Here is a 24,029-nt window from a genome sequence, read left to right on the forward strand (position 1 = left end):
AAAATTTAAAAAGAAATAAACAAGACTGGGAAATGACTACAATGAAGATATAAATGGGGCTTCCCTGGTGGCGCAGCGGTTGAGCGTCCGCCCGCCGATGCAGGGAACGCAGGTTCGTGCCCCGGTCCGGGAAGATCCCACATGCCGCGGAGCGGCTGGGCCCGTGAGCCATGGCCGCTGAGCCTGCGCGTCCGGAGCCTGTGCTCCGCAACGGGAGAGGCCACAACAGTGAGAGGTCCGCGTACCGCAAAAAAAAAAAAAAAAAAAAAAAAAAAAAGCTATAAATGGATAAATGACATGGCAGATAATTCACAACAGGGAAAATACAAATAATTAATAAACACTTGGAAAATCATTCAACACTGCAAAGAATAAGTATGCAGAGATTCTCCCCATTTCTTGGAGGCTGAATTTCTTGTTCCTGAATTTCCACAGAACAGAAGTTTAGGATACTTATTGTACTGATTCTTCATAGGAAATAATGTTTTTTTCTGCTTCTGGTCCAGGATCCAATCCAGGATAACAAGCTTCATTTAGTAGTCAAATTTCTTTAGACTGTCTAGTTCCTCATTCTTTCCTTGTCTTTTGTGACCTTGACTTTTTTTTTTTTTTTTTTTTGGCTGCAGCTTGTGGGATTTTAGTTCCCTGACCAGGGATTAAACAAGGGCCTTCAGCAATGAGAGCTCAGAGTCCTAACCACTGGACTGCCAGGGAATTCCCTGACCTTGATAGTTTTTTTTGACCTTGACATTTTTGAAGAGCACAGAGGCGAGTAGAATGTCCGTCACTTTGGATTCACCTGATATTCCCACGTGAGTAGAGTCAGACTATGCACTTTTTGGCAGAAACACCACAGAAGTGATCCCATGTCCTTCTCAGTGTGTGATATTAAGAGGCACACAATGTCGATTTTCGGTGAGGGTAACTTCAATCACTTGGCTAAAGAAGAATCTTCCATGTTTCTCCACTGTAAAAATACTACTATTTTGTGGAGAGATACTCTGAAACTATGTAAACATTCTGTTCCTTAACAAAATTTCACCCACTGGTTTTAGCACCAACTGATGACTCTTGCCGAAATAATTACCACGATGGATACCAAACAGTGATTTTCTAATTCCATCATTTCACGTTCTTACCAGTTGGCATTTTACCATAAGGAAGAGCTTTCCTTTTTTTTTTAGAAAGGCATTCCTATCTATCTATCTTTCTGTCTATCTATCTATCTATTTATGGCTGTGTCGGGTATCTGTTGCTGCCCACGGGCTTTCTCTAGTTGCGGCGAGCAGAGGCTACTCTTCGTTGTGGTGCGTGGGCTTCTCATTGCAGTGGCTTCTCTTGTTGTGGAGCACGGGCTCTAGGCGCACGGGCTTCAGTAGTTGTGGCTCGCGGGCTCTAGAGCGCAGCCTCAGTAGTTGTGGCGCATTGGCTTACCTGCTCCGCGGCATGTGGGACCTTCCCAGACCAGGGATTGAACCGTGTTCTCTGCACTGGCAGGCGGATTCTTAATTACTGCACCACCAGAGAAGTCCCAGGAAGGGCTTTCATTTTTCCCTCATTTACTTATTTATATCTGTTTCCATGGCATATTTATATATCATGGTTTCTTATTTTATTCAATAGGCTATAATCCATTACTATCATTATTTCTTTTTTTTTCATTCATTATTTCTTTTGATGCTCAAATTATCTCAGATTTGGCCAGTGGAAGCCCCTCCAACATGGTTCTGATAGGTTTCTGACTAATCCCCAGTTCTTTAAGCACTTCCTTGCTTCTTGGTACACAAGATATTCCAGGCTCATCTTGTAGTCTTTCTGTCCCAGCCCTGGAATCAGCCATTTCTCTAAGGACCTTTTAGTAGGGAAGAGTATTTAGAAACCAAAATCTAGGTAGTTAGGTATGCTCACTGATATTGGAGTGTTATTACTTCTAAGCCCTGTCAGTGGACTTGACCAAAATTTGAAACTTCTGCTCTTCAAAAGACACTGTTAAGAAAGTGTAATGAGAATACAGACTGAGAGAAAACACTTGCAAAACTCAACCTGATCAAGGACTTGTATCCAGAACATATTAAGAGCTCTTACAACTTAATAACACACAGACTACAAACCAAACCTTAAAATGGGCGAAAGATCTGAACAGACACTTGACCAAAGAAGCAGCTCAAAATCATTAGCCATCAAGGAAACGCAAATTAAAACTACACCTGAGATACTTGGGTTATCACGTCTAGTTTCATGTCATTGTGGTCAGAGAACATACTTTGCAGGATATGATGAGACTTGTTTTATGGCCTAGCATATGGTCTACCCTGGAGAACGTTCCACGTGCACTTGAGGAGAATGTGTCTTCTACTATTGTTGAATGGAGTGATCTAAAGATGACTGTTAGGCTTAGCTGATGTCCAAGTCTCCTACTTCCTTGCGGATCTTCTGTCTAGTTGTTCTATCCATTACTCAAATAGAATACTGAAATCTCCAACTATTATTGCTGAATTATCTATTTCATCCTTTAATTCTGTCAGTTTTTGCTTTCTGTATTTTAGGGCTCTGCCATTAGTTGCATATATATTTGTAATTGTATTTTCTTGAGGGATTGATCTTTTTACCATTATAAAATTTCTTCCTGTTTCTAGTAACAATTTTTTTTTTTTCGGTATGCGAGCCTCTCACTGTTGCGGCCTCTCCCGTTGCGGAGCACAGGCTCTGGACGCGCAGGCTCAGCGGCGACAGCTCACGGGCCTAGCAGCTCCGTGGCATGTGGGATCTTCCCAGACCGGGACACGAACCCGTGTCCCCTGCATCGGCAGGCGGACTCTCAACCACTGCGCCACCAGGAAAGCCCCGATGATGCTTTTTAAAAATTAATTCTGCCGATGTCTGCATTTTAATCAGTGTTTAACTCACTTACATTTAATGTTATTATGCATAAGGTTACATACTTTTATTTTCAATTATTTTTTTAAAGAAGTTTCAGGTTCACAGCAAAATCAAACAAAAGGTACAGAGATTTCCCATAACTCTGTGTCCGCACACATGTACAACCTTCTCCACTATCAACATCCCACAGGACAGCGGTGCATGTTACAATCAGTGACACATCATTACCACCCAAATTTCCATAGTTTACATTAGGTTCACTCTTGGTGTTGTATATCCTACGAGTTTTGACAAATGGATAAAGACATGTATCCACCATTGTAGTATTGTACAGAATAGTTTCACTGCCCTAAAGACCCTTGGTACTCTGCCTATTCATCACTCTCTCCCCCTTTTGCCCCTCACAACCACTATATTTTTGTCCCTATAGTTTTGTCTTTTCCAGAATGCCATATCTTTGGAACCATACAGTATGTTGCCTTTACAAATTGGCTTCTTTCACTCTGTAATATGCATTTAAAGTTCCTCCATCTATTTTCATGGCTTGATAGGTCATTTCATTTTGGTGCTGAGTAATATTCCATCATCTGGATGTACTTCAGTTTATTTATCCACTCACCTATTGAAGGACATCTTGGTTGCTTCCAAGTTTTTGGCAATTGTGATTAACTCTGCTGTAAACATCCATGCGCAGGATTTTGTGTGGACATAGATTTTCAGTTCATTTGGGTAAATACCAAGGAGCCCAATTACTGGATCATATGGTTAGAGTATGTTTAGTGTTGTAAGAAACTGCTGAGCTGTCTTCCAAAGCAGCTGCACCGTTTTGCATTCCCAGCCGGGAATGAGAATTTCTGTTGCTCCACGTCTCCATCAGCATTTGGTGTTACCAGAGTTTTGGATTCTGGCCATTCTAACAGGTGTGTAGTATGATCTCACTGTGAACTGATAATTCCCTAATGACATCTGATACTGAGCACCTTTTCATATGCTTACTTGCCATCTACATGTCTTATCTGGTGAGGTGTCTGTTAAGGTCTTTTGTCCATTTTTTAATTGCGCTCTTCATTTTCTTGTTCTTAAGTCTTACAAGTTCTTTGTATATTTTGGCCGACCGTCCTTCATTACATGTGTCTTTTGTAAAAATTTTCTCCCGGTCAGCAGCTTGTCTTCTCATTCTTTTCACGTTGTTTTTCACAGAGTAGAAGTTTTTAATTTTAAGAAAGTTCAGTTTATCAATTCTTTCTTTCACGATCATGTCTTTGGGGTTGTATCTAAAAAGTCGCCTCCATACTCAAGGCCATCTAGGTTTTCCCGTTATTTTCTAAGAGTTTTATAGTTATTCACTTAACATTTAGGTCTATGATCCATCTTGACTTAATTTTTATAAAGGGCATAACACCTGTGTCTAGATTCACTTTTGGGACGTGGGTATCCACTTGCTCCAGCACCATTTGCTGAAAAGGTGATCTTTGCTCCATTGTATTGCCCTTCCTCCTTTGTCAAAGATCAACCATCTATATTTATGTGGGTCTAGTTCTGAGCGCTTGATTCTGTTCCACTGATCCACTTGTCTACCCTTTTGCTGTACTTGATTATCGCAGCTTTATACTACATCTGGAGGTTGGGTAGTGTCAATCCTTCAACTTCACTCTTCTTTAATACTGAGTTATTTGGGGTCTTTTTGCCTCTCCATACAAACTTTAGAATCAGTTTGTCGATACCCATAAAATAACTTGCTGGGATTTTGATTGGGATTGTGTTAAATCTACAGATCGTGTTGGTAAAAACCAACATCTTGACAATATTGAGTCTATCTGTGAACATGGAATATCTCTCCATTTATTTAGCTCTTTGCTTTTGTTCATTAAAGTTTTGTAGTTTTCCTCAGATGGACCTGGTACATACTTTGTGAGATTTTTACCTACATGTTTCATTTTGGGGGCTGCTTACGTAAATGGTATTATGTTTTCAATTTCAAATTTCACTTGTTCATTGCTTTGACATAAGAAAGTGACTCACTCTTGTACACTGAACCTTGTATCCTGCAGCCTTGCTATAATCACTTACTAGTTCCAGGAGTCTGTCATTCTTTTGGATTTTCTATGTAACGTGATCTGTGAACAAAGAGTTTTACTTTTTCCTCCCCAATATGTATACCTTTTATTTCCTTTTCTTACTGCATTGGCAAGGACTAGGAGTTGAATGTTGAAAAGCAGTGGTGAGAGGGGACATCCTTGCTTTGTTTCTTATCTTAGAAAGAAAGCTTTGAGCTTCTCACCATTAAGTACGATGTCAGCAGTAGTTTTTGTAGGTATTATTTATGAGGTTGATGAAGTTCCCCTCTATTCCTAGTTGGCCGACAGATTTTATCACAATGGGTGTTAGCTTTTTCAAATGCTTCTTCTGTATCTACTGATATGATCTTGTGGCTTCTCTTCCTTAGTCTGTTGATGTGATAGATTACATTATTTGATTTTCAAGTGCTGAACCCAGCCTTGCATCTCTGGAATAAATCCTACTGGGTCGTGGAATTGTATACTGTGCTCCAGAAATGGAGGAGACAGCGGTGAACAAAACAGAAACTGCTGCTCCTCCCTCAGTCAAGTGGTCTGACTGAGCCTACAAAAGCAGGAGTATGTGTAACGGTTCCAAACGTCAGCACATCCTTCACTTCACACAAGCTAGTATTTTTCTTCACACAAGCTAGCAATTTGTTTTAAATCTATCATTCCTCCTTTTAAACATTGTTGGGTTTAATTTGCTAATATTTTGTTGTTACATACTATTTTGATTCCACTTACGTTATCTACTAGAAAAGGCAAAACTATAGCACCATAAAAGAAAGAAATGGTTTTCAGGGATTGGGAAGTGATTGACTATAAAAGGAGCATGAGAGAAATTCTGGGGGTGAAGGAAATCTTGATTTTGGGGTAAATTATATGACTATATACATATATGTCAAAACTCATCACACCATATACCTATGAAGGGTGAATTTTATGTAAACTATACCTTTTTTTAATAACTTTTTCTTTTCTATAAATTTATTATTTATGTTTTGGCAGCGCTGGGTCTTTGTTGCTGTGCGCAGGCTTTCTCTACTTGCAGCGAGTGGGGGCTACTCTTTGCTGCAGTGTGCGGGCTTCTCATTGCGGTGGCTTCTATTGTTGCAGAGCACAGGCTCTAGGCACACGGGCTTCAGTAGTTGTGGCACGCGGGCTTCAGTAATTGTGGCTCCTGGGCTCTAGAGTGCAGGCTCAGTAGTTGTGGCACACAGGCTTAGTTGCTCCACGGCATGTGGGATCTTCCCGGACCAGGGCTTGAACCCGTGTCCCCTGCATTGGCTGGCGGATTCTTAACCACTGCACCACCAGGGAGGCCCATAAATTATACCTTAATAAATATAACTTCGGGGGAAAAGGCGAGTTTGAGTAGTGTATACAATATTGTTTTTGTAAAAAACAAACTATATGTATATGCTGTTACACACATTAAGAGAAGTATGGAAAGGTACACCCAACCATTTATAATGTTGCCTCCATGAAACAACAATGGGAGGAGTAATAACTTTGAAATGGTATGTATTTGTATTGTTTCATGTTACAAACACGTATGATTATTTTTAATTTTAAAATAACGTTACAGGGCTTCCCTGGTGGCGCAGTGGTTGAGAATCTACCTGCCAATGCAGGGGACACGGGTTCGAGCCCTGGTCTGGGAGGATCCCACATGCCGCGGAGCAACTGGGCCCGTGAGCCACAATTACTGAGCCTGCGCGTCTGGAGCCTGTGCTCCGCAACAAGAGAGGCCGTGATGGTGAGAGGCCCGCGCACCGCGATGAAGGGTGGCCCCCGCTTGCCACAACTAGAGAAAGCCCTCGCACAGAAACAAAGACCCAACTCAGCTATAAATAAATAAATAAAGCAAACTGTCAACAAGTAAAAATAAATAAACACTATAAAATAACATTACAATTTAAAAGGAATAGGGAATTCCCTGGCGGTCCAGTGGTTAGGACTCGGCGCTTTCACTGCCGTGGGCCCCGGGTTCAATCCCTTGTTGGGAACAAAGATCCCGCAAACCATGCAGCATGGCCAAAAAAAAAAAATGGGGGGGGGCAAATTTTATTTTTTAGAGGTACAAAGATATTTACAGATAAAATGACAGTATTCTAGGATTTGCTTCAAATTAATCTATGATGGGGTGGAGGGTGAGTGAGAGTAGAATTGAAGCAAGAGTGACTGGGACTTCCCTGGCACCCCAGTGGTTAAGACTCCTCGCTTCCACAGCAGTGGGTGCGGGTTCAATCCCTGGTCTGGGAACTAAGATCCCACAGGCTGCGCGGCCAAGAAAACAAAAAAAAAAAGAAAGAAACAAGAGTGACCAAGAGTTGACTGCCTTTGGAGTGGGGTACATGGGGATTCACTGTTCCGCTCACTCTGCTTCTGTGCGTGTTTGAAACTTTCTGTAATAAAAGGCTGAATAAAAGCGAGGGTTATTTTACAGAAAAATATTAAGAAGATAACATTACGGTGAAGACAGTATACAAGTGACCATGATTTGGGGAACACTGGACCAGAAAATCTCAAACAGCTGATCTAGCCACAAAACTGTTTTATAATACAATAAACATGGTGGGTAATTTGTTTTCAATCTATCACTTAAGAAAAATACTAGCTTGTGTGAAGTGAAGGATGTGCTGAAGTTCGGAACCATTACACAGTCAGACCACTCGACGGAGGGAGGACGGGCAGTTTTCTGTTTTGTTCACCACTGTCTCCTCCATTTCTGGAGCACGGGCAGGCACACAGTAGGCACTCAGTAACTACGTGTCGCGTAAACGACTGGGTCAGAGAGCCGGTAAGCTGGTGCTCTCCTCGGGTGTGGGTTGGCAGTGACACTGAGGAACCAGGGTTCTCACAGGAGGAACTCTCTGCTCAGCCAGTCTGAGCGAGCTGGCACTCAGCTGCTGCTTTTCTCGCCGACTTCCCCAGGGAAGTGGTTCATGTGTGGGCGACTTCAGCCTCTTCTCTGAGCAAGTGTTCTGAGGTCCAAAATAGCGGCGCTACCTTGACAGCACAAGACACATCCCCATCCCCTGTGTCTGCGGATTTCTAGTCTCGCCTCCCACACAGACTCCTGCTCTTGGAAGTGGCGAAGGTAACGGGGAGAGAGGAGAGGAGGATTTGGTCAATTCTGTGGACAAGCCCTTTCAGAGAAGAAACAATGAACATTAGCTGTCTCGCCTCGCACACCCAGACACACTTCTCCATGTACACAGAGCAAGAAGGACAGAGAGGGGAGAAAGAAGCAAATTTAATTTGACTTGAATTTAACAGGAGAAAGAAAAATCAAAGTAAATAAAAGAAAATGGCTGAGGGCTGAAAAATGTTCTTTACCACAAAGATATATTCCTTTCTAAGAACTCCCACTAGGCTTATACATTTATTTTGTAAAATTTTTAAGTAGAATATATTTTTTTAAAAACATAGATGTTAGTATCATTTTCTTAGGTATAAGTTAATTTTAAATAATATCAATCACCCTGATATAAAAATGAGAAGGCTTGCATACTTCCACGTTCTTTTAACTCTGTCACCTCAAATTTTGTTAGTTATATTCTCTCTGTATATTTTTCTTTTTTCTCCTTTGTCTTTGATTTGTTTTTTGTCTTGCAAATGCTTTAAGCTTAGCTTCACTAAATGATCAAAATTGACATCACCAATAATAGGATAAAGCAACATCACCTGCCTCTGGCCAGGAAATGGTAATCACTTATATAGTCTTCCTGCTAAAGATGGATAACCTAAATACCATCATGAGGAAACACCTGACAAACCCAAAATGAAGCATTTTATACAACATAACTGGCCTGTTTTCAAAAAAGTCAAGTCATAAAAGACAAAGGCAGAAGAACCATTCCAGATAAAGACAACTAAAGAGACCTGAGTCGATGAATGGAACGCATGATCCTGGACTAGATCCTGAATTGAGGGGAAAAAAACCCCCACAAAAACTATCGATATAAAGGATATCACCGACAACTGCCTACACAGGAATAGGGCCCATACATTAGATAATAGTGTTCAACTTCCTGAATTTGACAGCTGCACTGTGGTTAGGTAAAAACAAATCCTTAGCCTACATGAGCATTCTGTGTTTTATTTTTACAACTTTTTGCAAAGCTTGAAATGATTTCCAAACAAAAAGTTAAAATCACAACTCTGTTCCTCATCTGTGATTCCCTAAACTGCTAGCTTAGCTGTCTATTAACCTGGATTTAGTGCTCACCTCCAGTCCCTTTGCCAGGCTTCTCCTGAGCTAGTAAGTCCTGTATATTGAGTCATGTCCTGCTTGGCCAAATTTGACCAGCAAGTAGCAGCTACTTTCCAGAAGGACTCATAGATGCTATAGCTTCTAAGTTCTTTCAAGTTTGGAAGCACCTGTCTTCTTACCTGAATAATAATCGCTTGGATATGATGTTCCTGATCATATTTTCTGTCCCTTAGGACTCTGGAAACAGTGCACTATGGGTTTTTTTGTTTTTTGTTTTCTGGCCTTGAATGCGGCTGCAGTGGGCTATTTTTTCTCCTTTTTATAAGGAATCTGCTTTTTCTGCCTGGGGACCTGAAGAATTCTCTGTATATTTTCAGAAACGTTCATTAGGTCCCTGTTTCTGATGTATTTACCAGTTCTGATATGGTGTGGTTTGGGTCTTCAATTTGTTTCCTTAACTCTTTCCTCTCTCTGTTCAGCTTGTGTCATTTTACCATCTTCTCTCTGAACAGTTGTTTTATTTACATCACTTAAGCTTTTATATAACACAAAGCAATATTTTACTCTGGGTAATGTTTTCTTATGACCTGAATCCCTCATCTCTCTTTGGATTCCTAGGTTCTTTTCTTTTGTTCTTTCCTCTTTTGGTACAGTATGGAGTCACTTGTTCATCTTACCCTGGGCTGCTCTACCTAGACCTTCTATTTGCTCACATGTAATGTAAATGAATTTTCCTTTATGCCCCTCCTACTTTATCTGAGACCTCCAAGCTACAACTGAAAAATCGGGCATTGCAGTCTATATATTTCTGTAGCCAGAGGGCCCTGGGGCAAGGGTGGGGAGAGTGCTGTCGGGTGACTATAGGATCTGCTGGAGGTGTCTCTCTGAGCTTTTCCCTTTAGTGTCCTGCATCTCAGTTACTGCATCAGAAAAGAGGCAACTCTATTCCTGAAGGAGTGTGTGCTCAGCTTCAGCTCCAGGCAGATATTACAAGTTGGCTCTTTCAACGTCTACTCTCACCTCCTCTGTTTCCTTCCCTTCCTGGAGGAATCCAGCCTCACTCGTGGTTGGAGGTGACACTATTACAGAGATCTGAACTGTCCTCTCCAAGTGAAAAGATAAACCATGTGAAGAGGAGCCCTCTGCCCTTCCCCACTTGTCCTTCCGCCTGCTTCCTCCCGGGAAGTTTCGCAGTGCCTGGGGGTGTAAGAGCCACTGAGACTGAGAGGATGAAAACTATCTGCTGAGGAGAGCAGCAGAGCAGAGAGCGGGGGCAGGGTTCCCTGAGGACATTCTTGAGTGGCTGGACCCCCGGGGACTACCTACCTGTGAACTTCTCATCATTTGAGTAAAAACCCACCCATTCCCACCCACCCCTGTTTACTTAAGCCACCCTGTCGGCTAGACGGGCTATGGAAAATGACAACTAGCCGTTTGTCCTGCTCTGGTAGAGGGCTGGGTGGCAGAAGCAGCGCTGGCCTCAAAGATTTTTCCCTGACTGCCTACTCACTTCTTCAGCCTAATTTCCTCCAAACTGGGTTGGGCAAGGGGATGGGGAGAATCAGAGGGAAATTTCTGGGGATTCTGCTATTAGTTTTCCTTTCCCTTACCACTGTGAACAGTTTCAAACAGAGTCACAGGACAATTTTGTTTCTTTTCTTGGTTGTCAGTTTCCACGTTTACAGCGTGAACCTGATTGGCTTTGCTGGATTTTCCTGAAGGTGTTTTTAACAGGTGAAGAAGTGTGTTCATTTCACGAGGTGTGGCAGCGGGAGAGAGATTCTGTGACCCAGCTTCACTCGGCCCTACTCGCCCGGAGGCCACCCCACCTCAACTCCAGATTAAAATTTGATGGCCCACGACACTACTTTTCCAAAACAAAACATGACAAGCTAAAAACAGCGTTTCCTTTCTAAACATTCAGGTCTGGGAATGCAGGTTTATTTAAAAGGCAGGCAGTGTTTCATGGATCAATTTAGATGATAACCCCAGTTTTTTGTATACTGTATCTGTTATAACCTCTGTTAGGAAGAGGTGTTGATGAAATACAGTTACTGAGTCATCTCATATCTGTCCAGTTTCCATAAGCCAACTATGACCTCATTTTGCAAATAACCAGGGGAAAAACCAGCACTATTCCCATAGTGATAGTTCAGTGTATCTGCAACCTCACAGAGGAGAATACATGTGAGGTTTAGAAACGATACATCAGACATTTCAAAACTGACTCCCCAAGGTGACTGTTTCTGTAGAAGAACTCACATCATTCTGATTATTTTTAGTATTCTCTATGAGAAAAAATAATGCTCTGCACGGTTTCCATTAATCTTGACACCACGTGACCCTGCCTGAATTCACTGTACAGTCCACCATCCACACATAGAGCAAATGTCCTGCTCATGTGGTGACTGGCTTTTGGCAACCACAGCTCTGCAGTGGAGCCATGAAACTGGAAGTAAGTGGACTGGAAGAAAGCAGAAAGAGCAGTCACACAGTCTCCATATCTTACGCTGTAAAACGGGACCTGAGGGCCTGGCTAAAGATGAGATAGTCATTTCATCACTCATTCACTCGTTAAACCTGCATGTCCTGCTCTAGGAGGCCCACTGTCTCCGAGCTGTGCGGGGAGAGAACCTGAGTGGACCACATACCCGGCTCCGAGGGTCACGCTTAGAGAGCCGAGGAGACTGCGACCTGGACCGGGGAAGGAAGCAGCCACCTGCGGACGAGAGGTGACGACGCGGCACGGGCCTCCAGCGGTGAGGGACAGGGCACGAGTCGGGGGGAGGGGGAGAGACGGACAAGCAGACACGCAAACGGCCAGGGACGGGGTGTGGTGGGAGATGCAGGAGACACGTGAGGTGTGGAGGAAGCCAGGGGAGGAGCGTCGGAACGTGGATGGTGGTGCGCACCGTCTACAGAGCGTGCAAGGAGCCACGCGCGTGCAGCCGCAGGGAAGCGACCGCTCAAGCCAGAGTCCTTGCCGGCGTGCACTGGGGAGGCAGGAAGCCGACTGCAAGGGACGGGGAAGGAAAGGGGAGTGAGAAATAAGGCAGAAAACAAACTTAAAAAGTTTGGAAGTAAAGATAAGCTGAGAAGATAGGGCTGCAAGCGTGAAGGGTGTGGCGAGATGCAGACCTGAGGAGGATCTCCCAACCCAGCGGAAGACCCAAGACCCGAAGGTGCGATGAGACGCAGCGGCTCCAGGCAGGGGTGGAGGCTCAGGAGGGACGGGGGGGGGGGGGGGGGGGGGGGGGGGGGGGTCTGAGTGGAGAAAGAGACTGAGACACCTGAAGCAAACGGATACATGAAACGTGGTCGATCCCTTCAATAAAATGCGACTCGGCCACGAAAAGATGAAGTTCTGACACAGGCTGCAACGTGGACGAGCCTCGAAAACATTAACCTCAGTGAAAGAAGCCAGATGCAGATGGACACGTGCTGTACGATGTCATTTACGTGAAATACCCAGAATGAGCAAATCCACAGGGGCAAAAAAAACGGATTAGTGTTGCCAAGGGCTGGGAGGAGGGAGGGATGGGGAGTGGCTGCTTAAGTGGAGTTTCCTTTTGGGGTGATGAAGATGTTCTGCAACTAGACAGAGGTGATGGTCGCACAACACTGTGAATGGACTAAGTGCCACTGAATTGTACACTGTAAAATGGGTAAGACAGTACATTTTATGTTATGTGTATTTGAACACACACACACACCGCACGCACGCACACACACACACACATCCCCAAAACCAACCCAAAGCAGCATAAAACCAGTCAGGACATCAGGAAGGAAACAGTGTGAGAGCAAACCGTCAACAGCAATTATAATGACAATCTTCAAAACCATCAGTCATAAGAAAGGCTAAATTACGTGAGCTATTAGGTTGAACCATATGAAACTGCAGAACAACAGCTACTTCATACGTTCAATCTCATACAGACTCTTTCAAAAGACGAGGCACCCTACGCAACATTTTATGAAGATTTCTGTCACAGGCGATGCCAGATTAACTCCAACACTTCTGCTTCTCACAACCCTAACTGACCCTGGTTGTCACTCCCCTCCCCTCTTAAAATGAAAAACCCTACTGGGTAAAGGGGACTTAGAGAGGAAAGGAGAGGGTCTGATGGGGCAGGCAGCGAGGAGTGCACACATGGGGCTCTGCTTCTGGCTTAGCCAGCTCCACCCTGGAGGGCTGCCAGCGAGCAGGTAAGCCCCACAACTGTTCAAACACTTCCTCCCGGGGGACATGGCACCCGCTTGCCAATCAAGGCAGACGAGGGTTTCTAAGAAAGCACAGAAGCTATCATCACTCTCCACGCCTTTGACCAACCTGTCCTGCTCACTGTTAGCCCTCTTAATTTCGGGACTCCTTCATCACCTTTTAAGGTGATAGAGAGAATGCTCTACAAAACCACTGTCACAGGGGAGCAGGGATTCTTTTATTTCAACAAATAATCTGACTTCCAAATGACAAACAGGAAATGAAATAGCCCTCTTCATGAAGATGGCTTCTCAAGGAAATCAAAATCCTTAGCCCATATTCCCAGTGAGAGTCTTAAGATGCAGGATAGGATGTCCCTTACACTCTAGTGGTTAAGACTCTGTGCTTCCACTGCAAGGGGCGTGGGTTCGACCCCTGGTCGGGGAACTAGGATCCCACATGCCACGCGGCGAGGCCAAAAAAAAAAAAAATGCAGAACAGATTCTGGAATCTCGTGGGTTTTCTAAGCAAAATAAATATTTGAGGCAGAAAAAAAGTAACAGTAGAACTGAAAGTATATTTTTATAGTACTGTTTGACCCCACCTACCCCACTCCTAGCTCAGAAGGTTTTTTTCTTTTAATTTTAACAATAATTACGAAGTACATAGAAATAAGTTTTATTCTCAGTAAGGGACAGGAGCAGGCAAACAGGCTTACGAGTTAGTCAGACACGAGTTCTGATCTCAGCTCCTCCCCTGCCTAGCTCTGTGTCCTTGGTGAACTGCTTCAGTTTTCAGCCTCAGCTTCCTTTTGTCTTACAAGATAACCTTACTGTCTCAGGTATGTGGTGACGATTCTGTGAAACAGCGGCAGAGCAATCCGCTCAGTACACGGTCAGCGAATGTGGTGCTGAGCAAAGGGACCGGGATGGAACTCGGGTCCCGGGTCTGTCCCACGTCAATCTAGTCTCTACTGTCTTCACTTTATTATTTCTTTAAATATTTATTTATTTACTTACTTATTTTGGCTGCGCCAAGTCTCAGCTGCGGCACGCGGGATCTAGTTCTCCAACCAGGGATCAAACCCGGGCCCCCTGCGTTGGGAGCGCGGAGTCTCACCCACTGGACCACAGTCCTCCACTGTCTTCACTTTAGAAATGAAACACTGACTATGTCTATAGTACTACAATTAAAATTCTTTTTTTTTTTTTTTTTAAATAGGGTTTCTGCCAAACTCTGTAGTATATTTCTGAACAAAGTTGATCAATAGTTCGGCTCAACTGCAGCAAGTAACAAAGTGGAAATTCGTGATCTTACATAAGTAAGCAGCACCCTAGACTCTTGGAGATTATGTAGGAAGAGTAATAAAAGCCAATGAATTAATCAGTCTTCTTTAGCCTAAGGCTGCTTCTAAGTTATTTTAAGTGGGGGAATTCTCTCCACTCTTTTGAAACGTGTACACGTCAAGGGAAGCAGTATCTGCAGTCTTCCTTGGTGTCCACCGTCACTGTTCACAATCTCTAGTGTCGCAGCCTATCATGGTTTAGTTCACAGCCGCTTGCTTCTCTCTCCAGAGTAAACACAGGGCCCTACAAAGGGCCAAACAACCCCTGCTTTTAAGGGAAGTCACTGCCCTGGTTGTTTCTTGCAGGTGCTGTTTTCTAACATTCTTCAGAGTCACTGAGCTTCAAATGTTTAGTCCTAAGACCTTTTCAAAAAGAAGGTAATTCAAATACCAAGGCAAAAGAGAAAGGGCTGGAGGATGGAGAGGAACCCTGTAAACCTCTGCCCAAGGAATCGTGATGCTTCCCCCTTAGTCTTTCCGGTTCTGAGTGACAGAAACAAGAAATGTAATCAACAGTCCGGTTAAGGTCAAAACGTGAGACAGGAGGCTGACCTCTGTGTGTTCTTCCCATTGGTGGATTCCACGCTCTCCGTCAAAGACGTTCAGTGAGATGAGATAAAAGGAGACGAACAGACTCAGCACTTGGCCGAGATCCTTCCCTTGCAAGTCCTTACAGACACCCTGATGTCAGAGGCACCCACAGGGTTTCAGACGCTCTGGTTTGTACCAGGAAAAAAAGAACCTCATCTGGTCAAAGGGCTTCTGTTTTCCATGAACCCCGCTTTCTCACACAGTGACCAAAGCAGAGTGCAGCAACCCTATTTACATCAACCCCCTTTGATCCTTTTCCTGACCCAAATCAGAAAATGACGCATGTCTCCCGATGCTACTGGCTGAACGAGGTTGAGCACATTACTACCTTCTTTGGGCTTCCGTTTCCTCTTTTACACGTGGGGGTAAGGACAGAGTTCCATCTCATGGAACTACTGTGAAGACTGAGAGGACAGCTATCGTGTATTCGTGCCTGTCACACAGTAAAATAAGAGCCACTGAATGTGAGCTGCCATCACCAGGAGCGTCGTTGTTGGCCTGGAGTCTGGAGCCACGGGCCATTTCTCCAGTGAAGTGAGGCAGCTGTGGAAAGCTCTAACGAAGACTTTCAAGTATGAAATCAACTCTCTGAAGAGCGCTTTCACTACAAATGGCACCACGACAATGGACACTCAACCTACTCCATCCAAATGAGAATTAGTACTTGCAAAGTATGCTTGTGAAGAAAAAATTCTTGTCCCCTTGACGCGCAAAGCAAGAAATAATAACCACACAGTAAAATTCTCTTAAAAATGTCATTTTTTGGAACTTCTGCTCTGAGGTCAGACGTGACTAACAGTCTAGCGTTTTGATTCAAGAATAAAAAGCAGAATACAGCATTCTTTAAAATCAGTTTTGCTTCACTGTTTAATAAACTTGTCAGAAGCCTTTGTAATTTAAATACGGAAACAAGTGGGTTGTGGTTAGCTTATCGTTCATTCCAGGTGTAACACACGTCCCGTACACCAATGCACACGAGTGCACATGTAGACACAGTTCCATTAGGAGATGCTTAAACATTTTTTTTAATTTAAAGGAAAGCAGAGTCCTATTTAAAAACAGCTGCCAACCCTCACACCAAATCTGTCTTCTTGGAACCTTTTTCTTAAAACCAATTTTGATGAAAGAAAAAAAAAACCTTCGAGAAAAAAAAATTTTGAAACCCAAGCAGTAGGGAAGAGATACTGTCCCTATCCATTTAAATACATTTTTGCCATAAGATCATCTGATAAAGATCTTATTTTCTACTTGCCTGCAAGTTCCCAGCGCTTTTTTTGGTTTTGTTTTTAAAGGACCTGTCAACTCACTCCTACCCAAGTCCTACAGCAGCACGCTTGAAAACCAGGAGACACAGAACACAGGTGACTTGAAATCCCATTTGCACCACCCCACCACATGGAGCACGTTCTCTGAGGAGCCTCCGAGCGCCCTGCCCACAGCAGCAGACACCTGCGTGGCCGGGCTGGGAATGCCCACCCAACGCCCACTGACCTTTTGATGACTTGTGACTTCGTCCCTGCTTCTCCCCAGCTCCTCGGCAAGTTTCACGTTCTCTTCTTGCAGGGCTGAAAGCTGCTGGGACTTCTGAGCTGCTGCCTGCTTTAGGGTTTCTCTGCAAGGACAGTGAGTGCAGGGTTACCATAGAAACAAGACAGGCAAGGAAACTGTGGGAGACGACCAGCTTCACAGCACCAAGGAAAATATATCTGGGTCACGTGCCTGATAGGCTCTATAACAACAGAAGGCAGCATTCTCTACGTGCAGGAGGGGCCAAGTGGCTTTAACCTCTCAGGAGGAGGACTGCTGCTCGCATGTATTCCATTTTTTTTCAAACCTGATAAACACTACATCCACTCTCTCATCACCCACACTTACCCCACTTCTAAATACTCCCCATACAAAAAGCAGGGTCACTCTAAAATAAATGACAGATGAAATGGTCATTATTCCCCTTACTTCCATTAGAAAATTATACTTAAACCTATCATGTTGATAAAGTGATTTACTTTGCTGCCACGGCACTGTTCCAACTGTACAAATCTGTAATCTGTTTTTGTTTTTTTTTTCTGGCAGAAATGTACATCTGATGGTTCCATTTGCCAGTATCTGTCAGAATCAAGTGCTGGCGGGAATCTGGGTATATTTTCAGGACAATCAGAGGTGAAATGCCCAAAGGAAATGCAGTTTTCTAATTACATAACAAGTGTTTTGTTTTGATTGTATTCTTTCCATACTGCTAACTTGAAATTAAAAGAAGCAAATAAAAATACAGCTTGCTAACCATATTATACCATGAATATCAGCATATAAAACGTGAACAGGGTAAATGTATTTATTAAACATCTTCCCATTATTAAGCTTAATTGCAAATATACATCCCAAATTATCCTTTATACGTGGACATTGAAAATAGTTGATTTGATTGTTGGATTTTAGTTTTATACCATAGAAGGTTCTGATGCAATTATGAATTTTAAGTCTGTGCTGGCTACATTCCATTTAGGGAGCTATCATACGTGGCTGAATTCTGAATCAAGTCATCTGGCTATGAATCCATCTGCTGATGCATGAACACATCTATTTTTAACTTCAGTTGTCTAATGGGTGGCAGTGCTTGGCATCTTCAGTTTTCTTGATTTTTAATTCTCCATGTACCTATAACATACCTATGGGGCTGACCTCATGAAGATACAGGGGAAGATGTCTACACAAAAATCCTCTTAGCACATTAAATTTGGCATTTTACAGAGATGTTTATTTAGCAAGTGAAGAAAAACTGAGAAGGAATTTTAGCCTCAGGTAATTAGTCATTCAAAAGCTGGGAGGCCTGATTTTAATTATGGATCAAAACACACGCGCACTACAGCTAAAGTTCATCTTCTGGCCAAAATCCATCAGCTCTTGACAAATCAGAAGATTTTACTTATGATGAAATCATCATAAGCCAAACCTTTTATTCCCAAGTGGTCACTACCTTCATTAGGGGCTATTTGGTTTCAGCATTTGTGTGGCCTGTCAGTGATAAGTTCAAGATCCTGTTCTCTTTTAAAGATTTTCATGCTTTAAAATTTTTTAAATCCTTGGTTTCTGTTAAGAGCCCACAGTAGAGAAAATTAAAACAAGGAGTCAAAGAAATATCAAGATGCCCTAAGATTTATAAAAATGATATTGGTTCAATGTTTTAAAACCTGCAAAACGATTTCATGTACATTTAATCCTCAAAGCCCAAGGAAGTGAATGTTATTATTTATATTTTAAAGATGCCAAAATTGAAGCTCAGGTAAGTGAAAAGATTTGCCCCAAATCAAGTAAGCTGTAGAACCAAGAGAACTGGAAGTAAAACTGGCAGACACACCTCAGTTGTGATTTGAATATAGAAACACCTCTTTCAAGTTTTCTTCAGACCAGAGGGGATATGTACATTTCTTGAAGAAGGAGGCTCTAACAGCCTAGCTTCTGGACATACTCTAAGGAATAATTCTAAAAATACCTACAAATGTAATTCTCCCAATTTTTAAAGATGCTTTTCTTTCTACATTATAAGATAGATACCCTGCAACAGAAAAGGAGACTGTCACAGTTTTAAAACTGAGAGGCAAACACTGCTAATATTGACTTGCAGACATTCTACTTAGGGATCTATCATAAACCTATTAATTACCATGCTAAATATATTCTAGATTTATTACTGTGCCCGGTGAGTAATTAAAGGCAAAAATTAGATGGCTTGTATCGTTTTCCCTGAGAGTCAAAAATTACACACCAGAGAGAAACCATTTTATTCTCTCTCTCCAACTAAAAATAGGAGCTGGCTCACCAAAATCAAGTTTTCCTAAAACCAGCTGAGTAAGTGACATAGAAGAAAAGGAACATTTAGCTGCAAATGCCGGGATTCCAGGGCCGAGGGCAAGTTTCTGGAGGAAGTGGTTCTCGTTAGAACTCCTGGGTCTGCATCGGTGTCCTGGCAGGTGAAGAGAAACACCTGAAAAGCTCTAGAGGCCATGAAGACCCCAAGTATGTGCTAAACCTCGAAAAACAAACAGCTGCTCCTCCCCTAGCTCGGAGCACTGGGGAACAGACTAAGGAACAGTAAAATGACTGCTTTTTTCTTTTTAAGAAGCACTGTTCTCATGACACAGTACATTTATATCAGCTGGTCCTTGAAATGCGGCCAAGTCTCAGGCAGGGAACAATGAGTCACTGGGGGTGGGGGGCGCTTTCAACCCACTCCTCACACCTCCCTCCAGCAGCCTCCCACGTACGTCACTGCTGTGTCTCCCACTGCCCCTCCGTCCTGCTAAGAGTCCCGGCCTTGACCGGCCAAGTTACTGGCACAAGGCACAATTCTCGCAGCCCTGCTGGGCCAGGACAATCAGAACCAGCACAGGCACTGTCTGCCCTGTGGTCTGGCTCCCCCTGGCCCGAACTCCTCCCTCAGGGATCAGAGACCCGGGAACTGGGCCCGGGGAGGAAGGTGCAGGCGACGTGGATGGCAGCGCAGCCCACAGGCTTTTGCTCCAGCTCCCTTGCGGCCGCGGGCACAAGGCTGAGCTTTCCTTATTCAATGGGGTCGTTCAAAGGGCACGCAGAAAGAGTTTCCCTCTTGGCAGAGGTGAGATCACCGCACACTGAGAGGGGATGGGGGACATGACAGAGAGACTGAGGAGGGTGACACTTAACGCTAGACCAGTGCGACGACCCTTACGGGAGACTCTCAGATAGCTCTGCAGGAAACAGGAATTCCACCCTCGGCTGGGTCCCCTCTGGCCCCGCCCCTCCACTACCCAGCACGGCCCAGAGAGCTCAGAGGCGGGTGATGGCAGACGGGGCGTGGTGAGGGTATCTTCTCCCTACGCTCAGATCCTCCCTCAACAGCTGCCTTTGTGATGCAGATGATGGGCTCCAGACACTCAGGTGAGCAGAGCTACTTTGTCACGGTAGGGGGGGGTGACCCTGAACTGTAGCTGAACCCACCCTCTCTGAACTGATTTGAATTCGTTTTTCCTATCACAGTGACCGTTTCTATTTGTGATCTTTGCCTTTGGCAGACCAGGAGATTCAAGCCTCTCCTGGTGGCCAATCACCACAACTGTGCATGTACACATCCGTGCAAAAGGAACTGTTGGGAGCTGTTTAAACACCACCTAGAGAAACATCACTAAAACTAAGACTGACAAAAGGATCCATCACCAGCGTCATGAGCTGTCCATCTCCTCAGATGAGCAGCTCAGATGAGATCATTTCTAGGAGGATTTTAAGAACTCTCAGAAGAACTAGACATAGTATACTGATTTAATCAACACATAGTACTGAGGATGGTGACTTGGGAACAGCAGTTTGGAACTGGTGCTTTTGTTTGTGTTTGAATCTCATCTATTCGTTTGATCAAAACTGGAAATAAATAATACAAACCCTCGGAGGGCAGGGTCCACAAACAATTCACCTTTGTATCCTTCCTAGCTTAACTGTACCTAGAACAAAGGACATACTCAAATGTTCACCAGATTGTTGGCTTTAAATTTTAGGTTCACATGGCTGATACAGTGTAGTTCTCAGAACAGGTAAGCAAAATGAAATCTACTCTGTAACTGTCACTTACAATGGCAGATAAATAACCACCTGCAATGATTATAAGAACCAAACTCAAAAGGTGGTATTGACAAAGGAAACATGGGCAGCCTGTCTGCCTGAAATCTAGGCAGCAGACTGATGGGTAAACCTTGATTGGAAAGAGTCTCCCAAAATTCTGCTCTTTTAATTTCCACGCCAGAAGATTAGATTACTCTTAAAATCAAGACTACTGATCATCTCAAAAGTGCATGCTTTTTTTTTTCCCTATAGAAAGAGTTTTGAGGGATTGATTAATAAAGGGTCTGATGTTTCCTAATGTTGAGATTAGCTACCATGTAAGCATACTACTTTAAAAAGTTCTGATTCCCCTTGGATTTTCATAAGGCTTTACCAAGTCACATTTGAATTCCAGCTGCCCTAACTCATCAGCCAGCACACATTTCATTTTGATCCTGTAACTTAGCTATAGTTCTGACTTCTCAGTGTAACGTTACAGGGGTGACTTCTAGGGTTTGCAACAGCGTTTGGGGGGCAGGAGGGAGACTATTGCTTTTGACTACGTACTTGTCAAGTATTCTAAAAATAATTAGCATTGCTTTCCCTTTTGCAATTTTAAGTAAGTGCCGTAATTTCCCTCAGAGGAGGTGAACTTACATTTCTTTCTTGAATTCTTCCATTTTTTGGTTCTCTACAGTCAGAAGTTCTTTTGACTTGTTCAGCTCCTCCATATTTTTCAAGTTGTTTTCTTTAAGTGTATCCAACTTAAACACCAAGAGAAAAAAACTTGATGAAATTATTTCATTTTCCAATCACATGACTGGACAGACAAATCATTCATGAAAAGGTGCATTAGAAAGGTGAAATTAGTCATTTGCAAAACAAACAAACAAACAAACAAAAAGATTACCTGGGTGAAGAGATTATAAATCATCAAGTCTATTATAAACTGCAACCTCCCCCTTACGTTAGTCAGACATGTCCTGTACACCTGGCCAAAACGTCAAACTAAATTGCTACATAAATTAAAGCAAAAGTTTTCTTTCACCTTGTATACAATTCTCAAAATTTATCATTGAACTTGCTATTCATGTATAATCCATCTTAAAAAAAAAACAAAAGGAAATTGCAAAGGCATGTCATCAGCAAGGATTAATTCTCTGTAATGAAAATAAACCCCTTTCTTCCCCAAAGACTAGCCATTTAGGATAAGATATTTTTCAATGTCAGTACCAAACTTCTATGGTCCTCATTATAAAAATTATTGGGATATTTTTAGATGGGAAAAGATTTAGTTATTCATCTCAACTTCAATCTAAAAAGGAAAAGGCCATGTAGTGAGACTGAAAACCACTCACTCACATTCAGCCCTATCACCTGCCCATGGGGGACACAGCCAGCCTAGGTCCTGGGCCCTGGTGGGAAAGCCAGACACATTACTAGAATGAGCAGGGATGTCCAACCACAGGCTCTGGCAGGTGGCTGGAGTTCGAGGTGTGCATCCCCCAAGGATGGGGAGCTCATCACAGGCAATCCATTACACAGGGTGTGCTTCTGGCACCGCGCTGGCTTTCTAGGACTTGTATAGTTATCTCCTACAGCCAAAGGTACTTCTGTCCTGTCACCTGCTACCAGTCAGGAGCCCTAGAAAGTGTCTTGCTAGTTTTAACACCACCATCTCCCTTTTAATGCTCCCTAACATTCCAGATTCATGGAATGTTCAGTGGGTCCAAAAACTGATTCCTCCAGTCTGTATTCTGGCTGTAACAAGGGGTATGGTTTAGAAGCACACAATTCTCCCTGAATCTATCTTCAAAGGTTAGAGACATTCCCTAAGATCTTCTCATTTATTTTAGCTTCTAATTTTGGTTATCATCTATTATTTTTGATGCTTTTATATTTTCAGCTTAAGTCCTCTTCTATTAGGACTGTCAATTCCTAAACGTACTCTTTTTAAAAATTTTTTTTTTTTAATTTTTTTAGATTTATTTTTTTATACAGCAGGTTCTTATTAGTCATCAAGTTTATAAACATACCCTTTTCTATGTCAAGTCTTATTTACCCTATAATTATCTCAAAATGTTCATGTCTTTATGGATTTCAATCATTGACCTTCCATCGTGAGAAGGCCTGATCTTTACAGTAGCTATTCAATGCGGCTATCCGGATTTTCCCTGGCTTTAATTTCTTAACCTCTTACCTGACTCTCGCTTTAAAAAGCATTTCAAGTTCTACAGAACTTCACATAACTATTTCGGCGAAGCAATCTGCTTGAGATTTATGTAACAGCTTTCCAAAGAAAGAAAGGGTTGGTATGAGCTGGGGGTGGGGGGACTGGGAATCAAAGGAAGGTGCAAGAATAAGAAGTGCTACTTCTGGACAGAATCAAAATTATCTTGAGGCCGCAAATCTATCCAAGACCCAGAAGTGACTGATTCAAAATGAGACAAAAGGGAACCAGTACTGAATTAGGCCAAGAAAAAGGCCTATGTCAAACTCAGGGCTGCGGGATGGAATTCAGTGGCTCAAAGTTGGGAGACAGTTGAGGAAAAAAGCATATGTGATTTAAGATAAAAAATACAAAAGCTAGAGAATGTTATCGGTACCTCCTCTCATTAGTTCTATCACTGAGCAGTTATCACAGAAAGCCACGCTGTTAGGGTTTTCCCCTCCTTTTTTAAAGGTTGATCCTACTAAATAAGTAATGAAGTAATACACTGTATTTAATATTATCATCCGGGTGTACGTTCGACTCCACTAACATAGATCAAATCTGTGTAAGGCCACACTTCAAAAAATAAACAATCCTGAGTTAGTGATCAAACACTCCATGAAGTCGATAAGCTGTCCTTTGTACAAAAAGCCATTTAAATCTGATTACTTCGTTCTGCAGTTTTTCATTTGTTTGCTTGGAATCCTCCAAGGAGGCCAGAGTTTCCGTCTTCTCTTTGGTCATCTGTTCCATTATCTGCATGGCATCTTCTGCTGTTTGAGCAGCCTAAATATGAGAAAGCACTGTGAGAAATGAGGGCACCCCTCACCAACCTGGGGAGGTGACTAACACTCAGGCCATAGGGCTCAGGGTCTGTGTGGTGAAGGGAATCACACAGAGACGGTGAGCCAGTCACTGATCCCATGCCGAAGCAGACAGACCAAGACATC

The 24,029-nt window shown here is 43.0% G+C and overlaps 1 protein-coding gene across 1 annotated transcript in view; it reads right to left on the reverse strand.

The window, feature by feature from the left end:
* Nucleotides 1–24,029, reverse strand: part of CLIP1 (CAP-Gly domain containing linker protein 1) — a 122,770-nt gene that overhangs the window by 12,731 nt on the left and 86,010 nt on the right. Inside the window, 3 exon segments of the mRNA XM_067700999.1 lie at nucleotides 16,791–16,911; nucleotides 21,525–21,631; nucleotides 23,749–23,865. Coding sequence (XP_067557100.1) covers nucleotides 16,791–16,911; nucleotides 21,525–21,631; nucleotides 23,749–23,865 — 345 coding nt within the window.

This window comes from Pseudorca crassidens, chromosome 12 (assembly GCF_039906515.1).
Source record: "Pseudorca crassidens isolate mPseCra1 chromosome 12, mPseCra1.hap1, whole genome shotgun sequence".
Taxonomy (NCBI): domain Eukaryota; kingdom Metazoa; phylum Chordata; class Mammalia; order Artiodactyla; family Delphinidae; genus Pseudorca; species Pseudorca crassidens.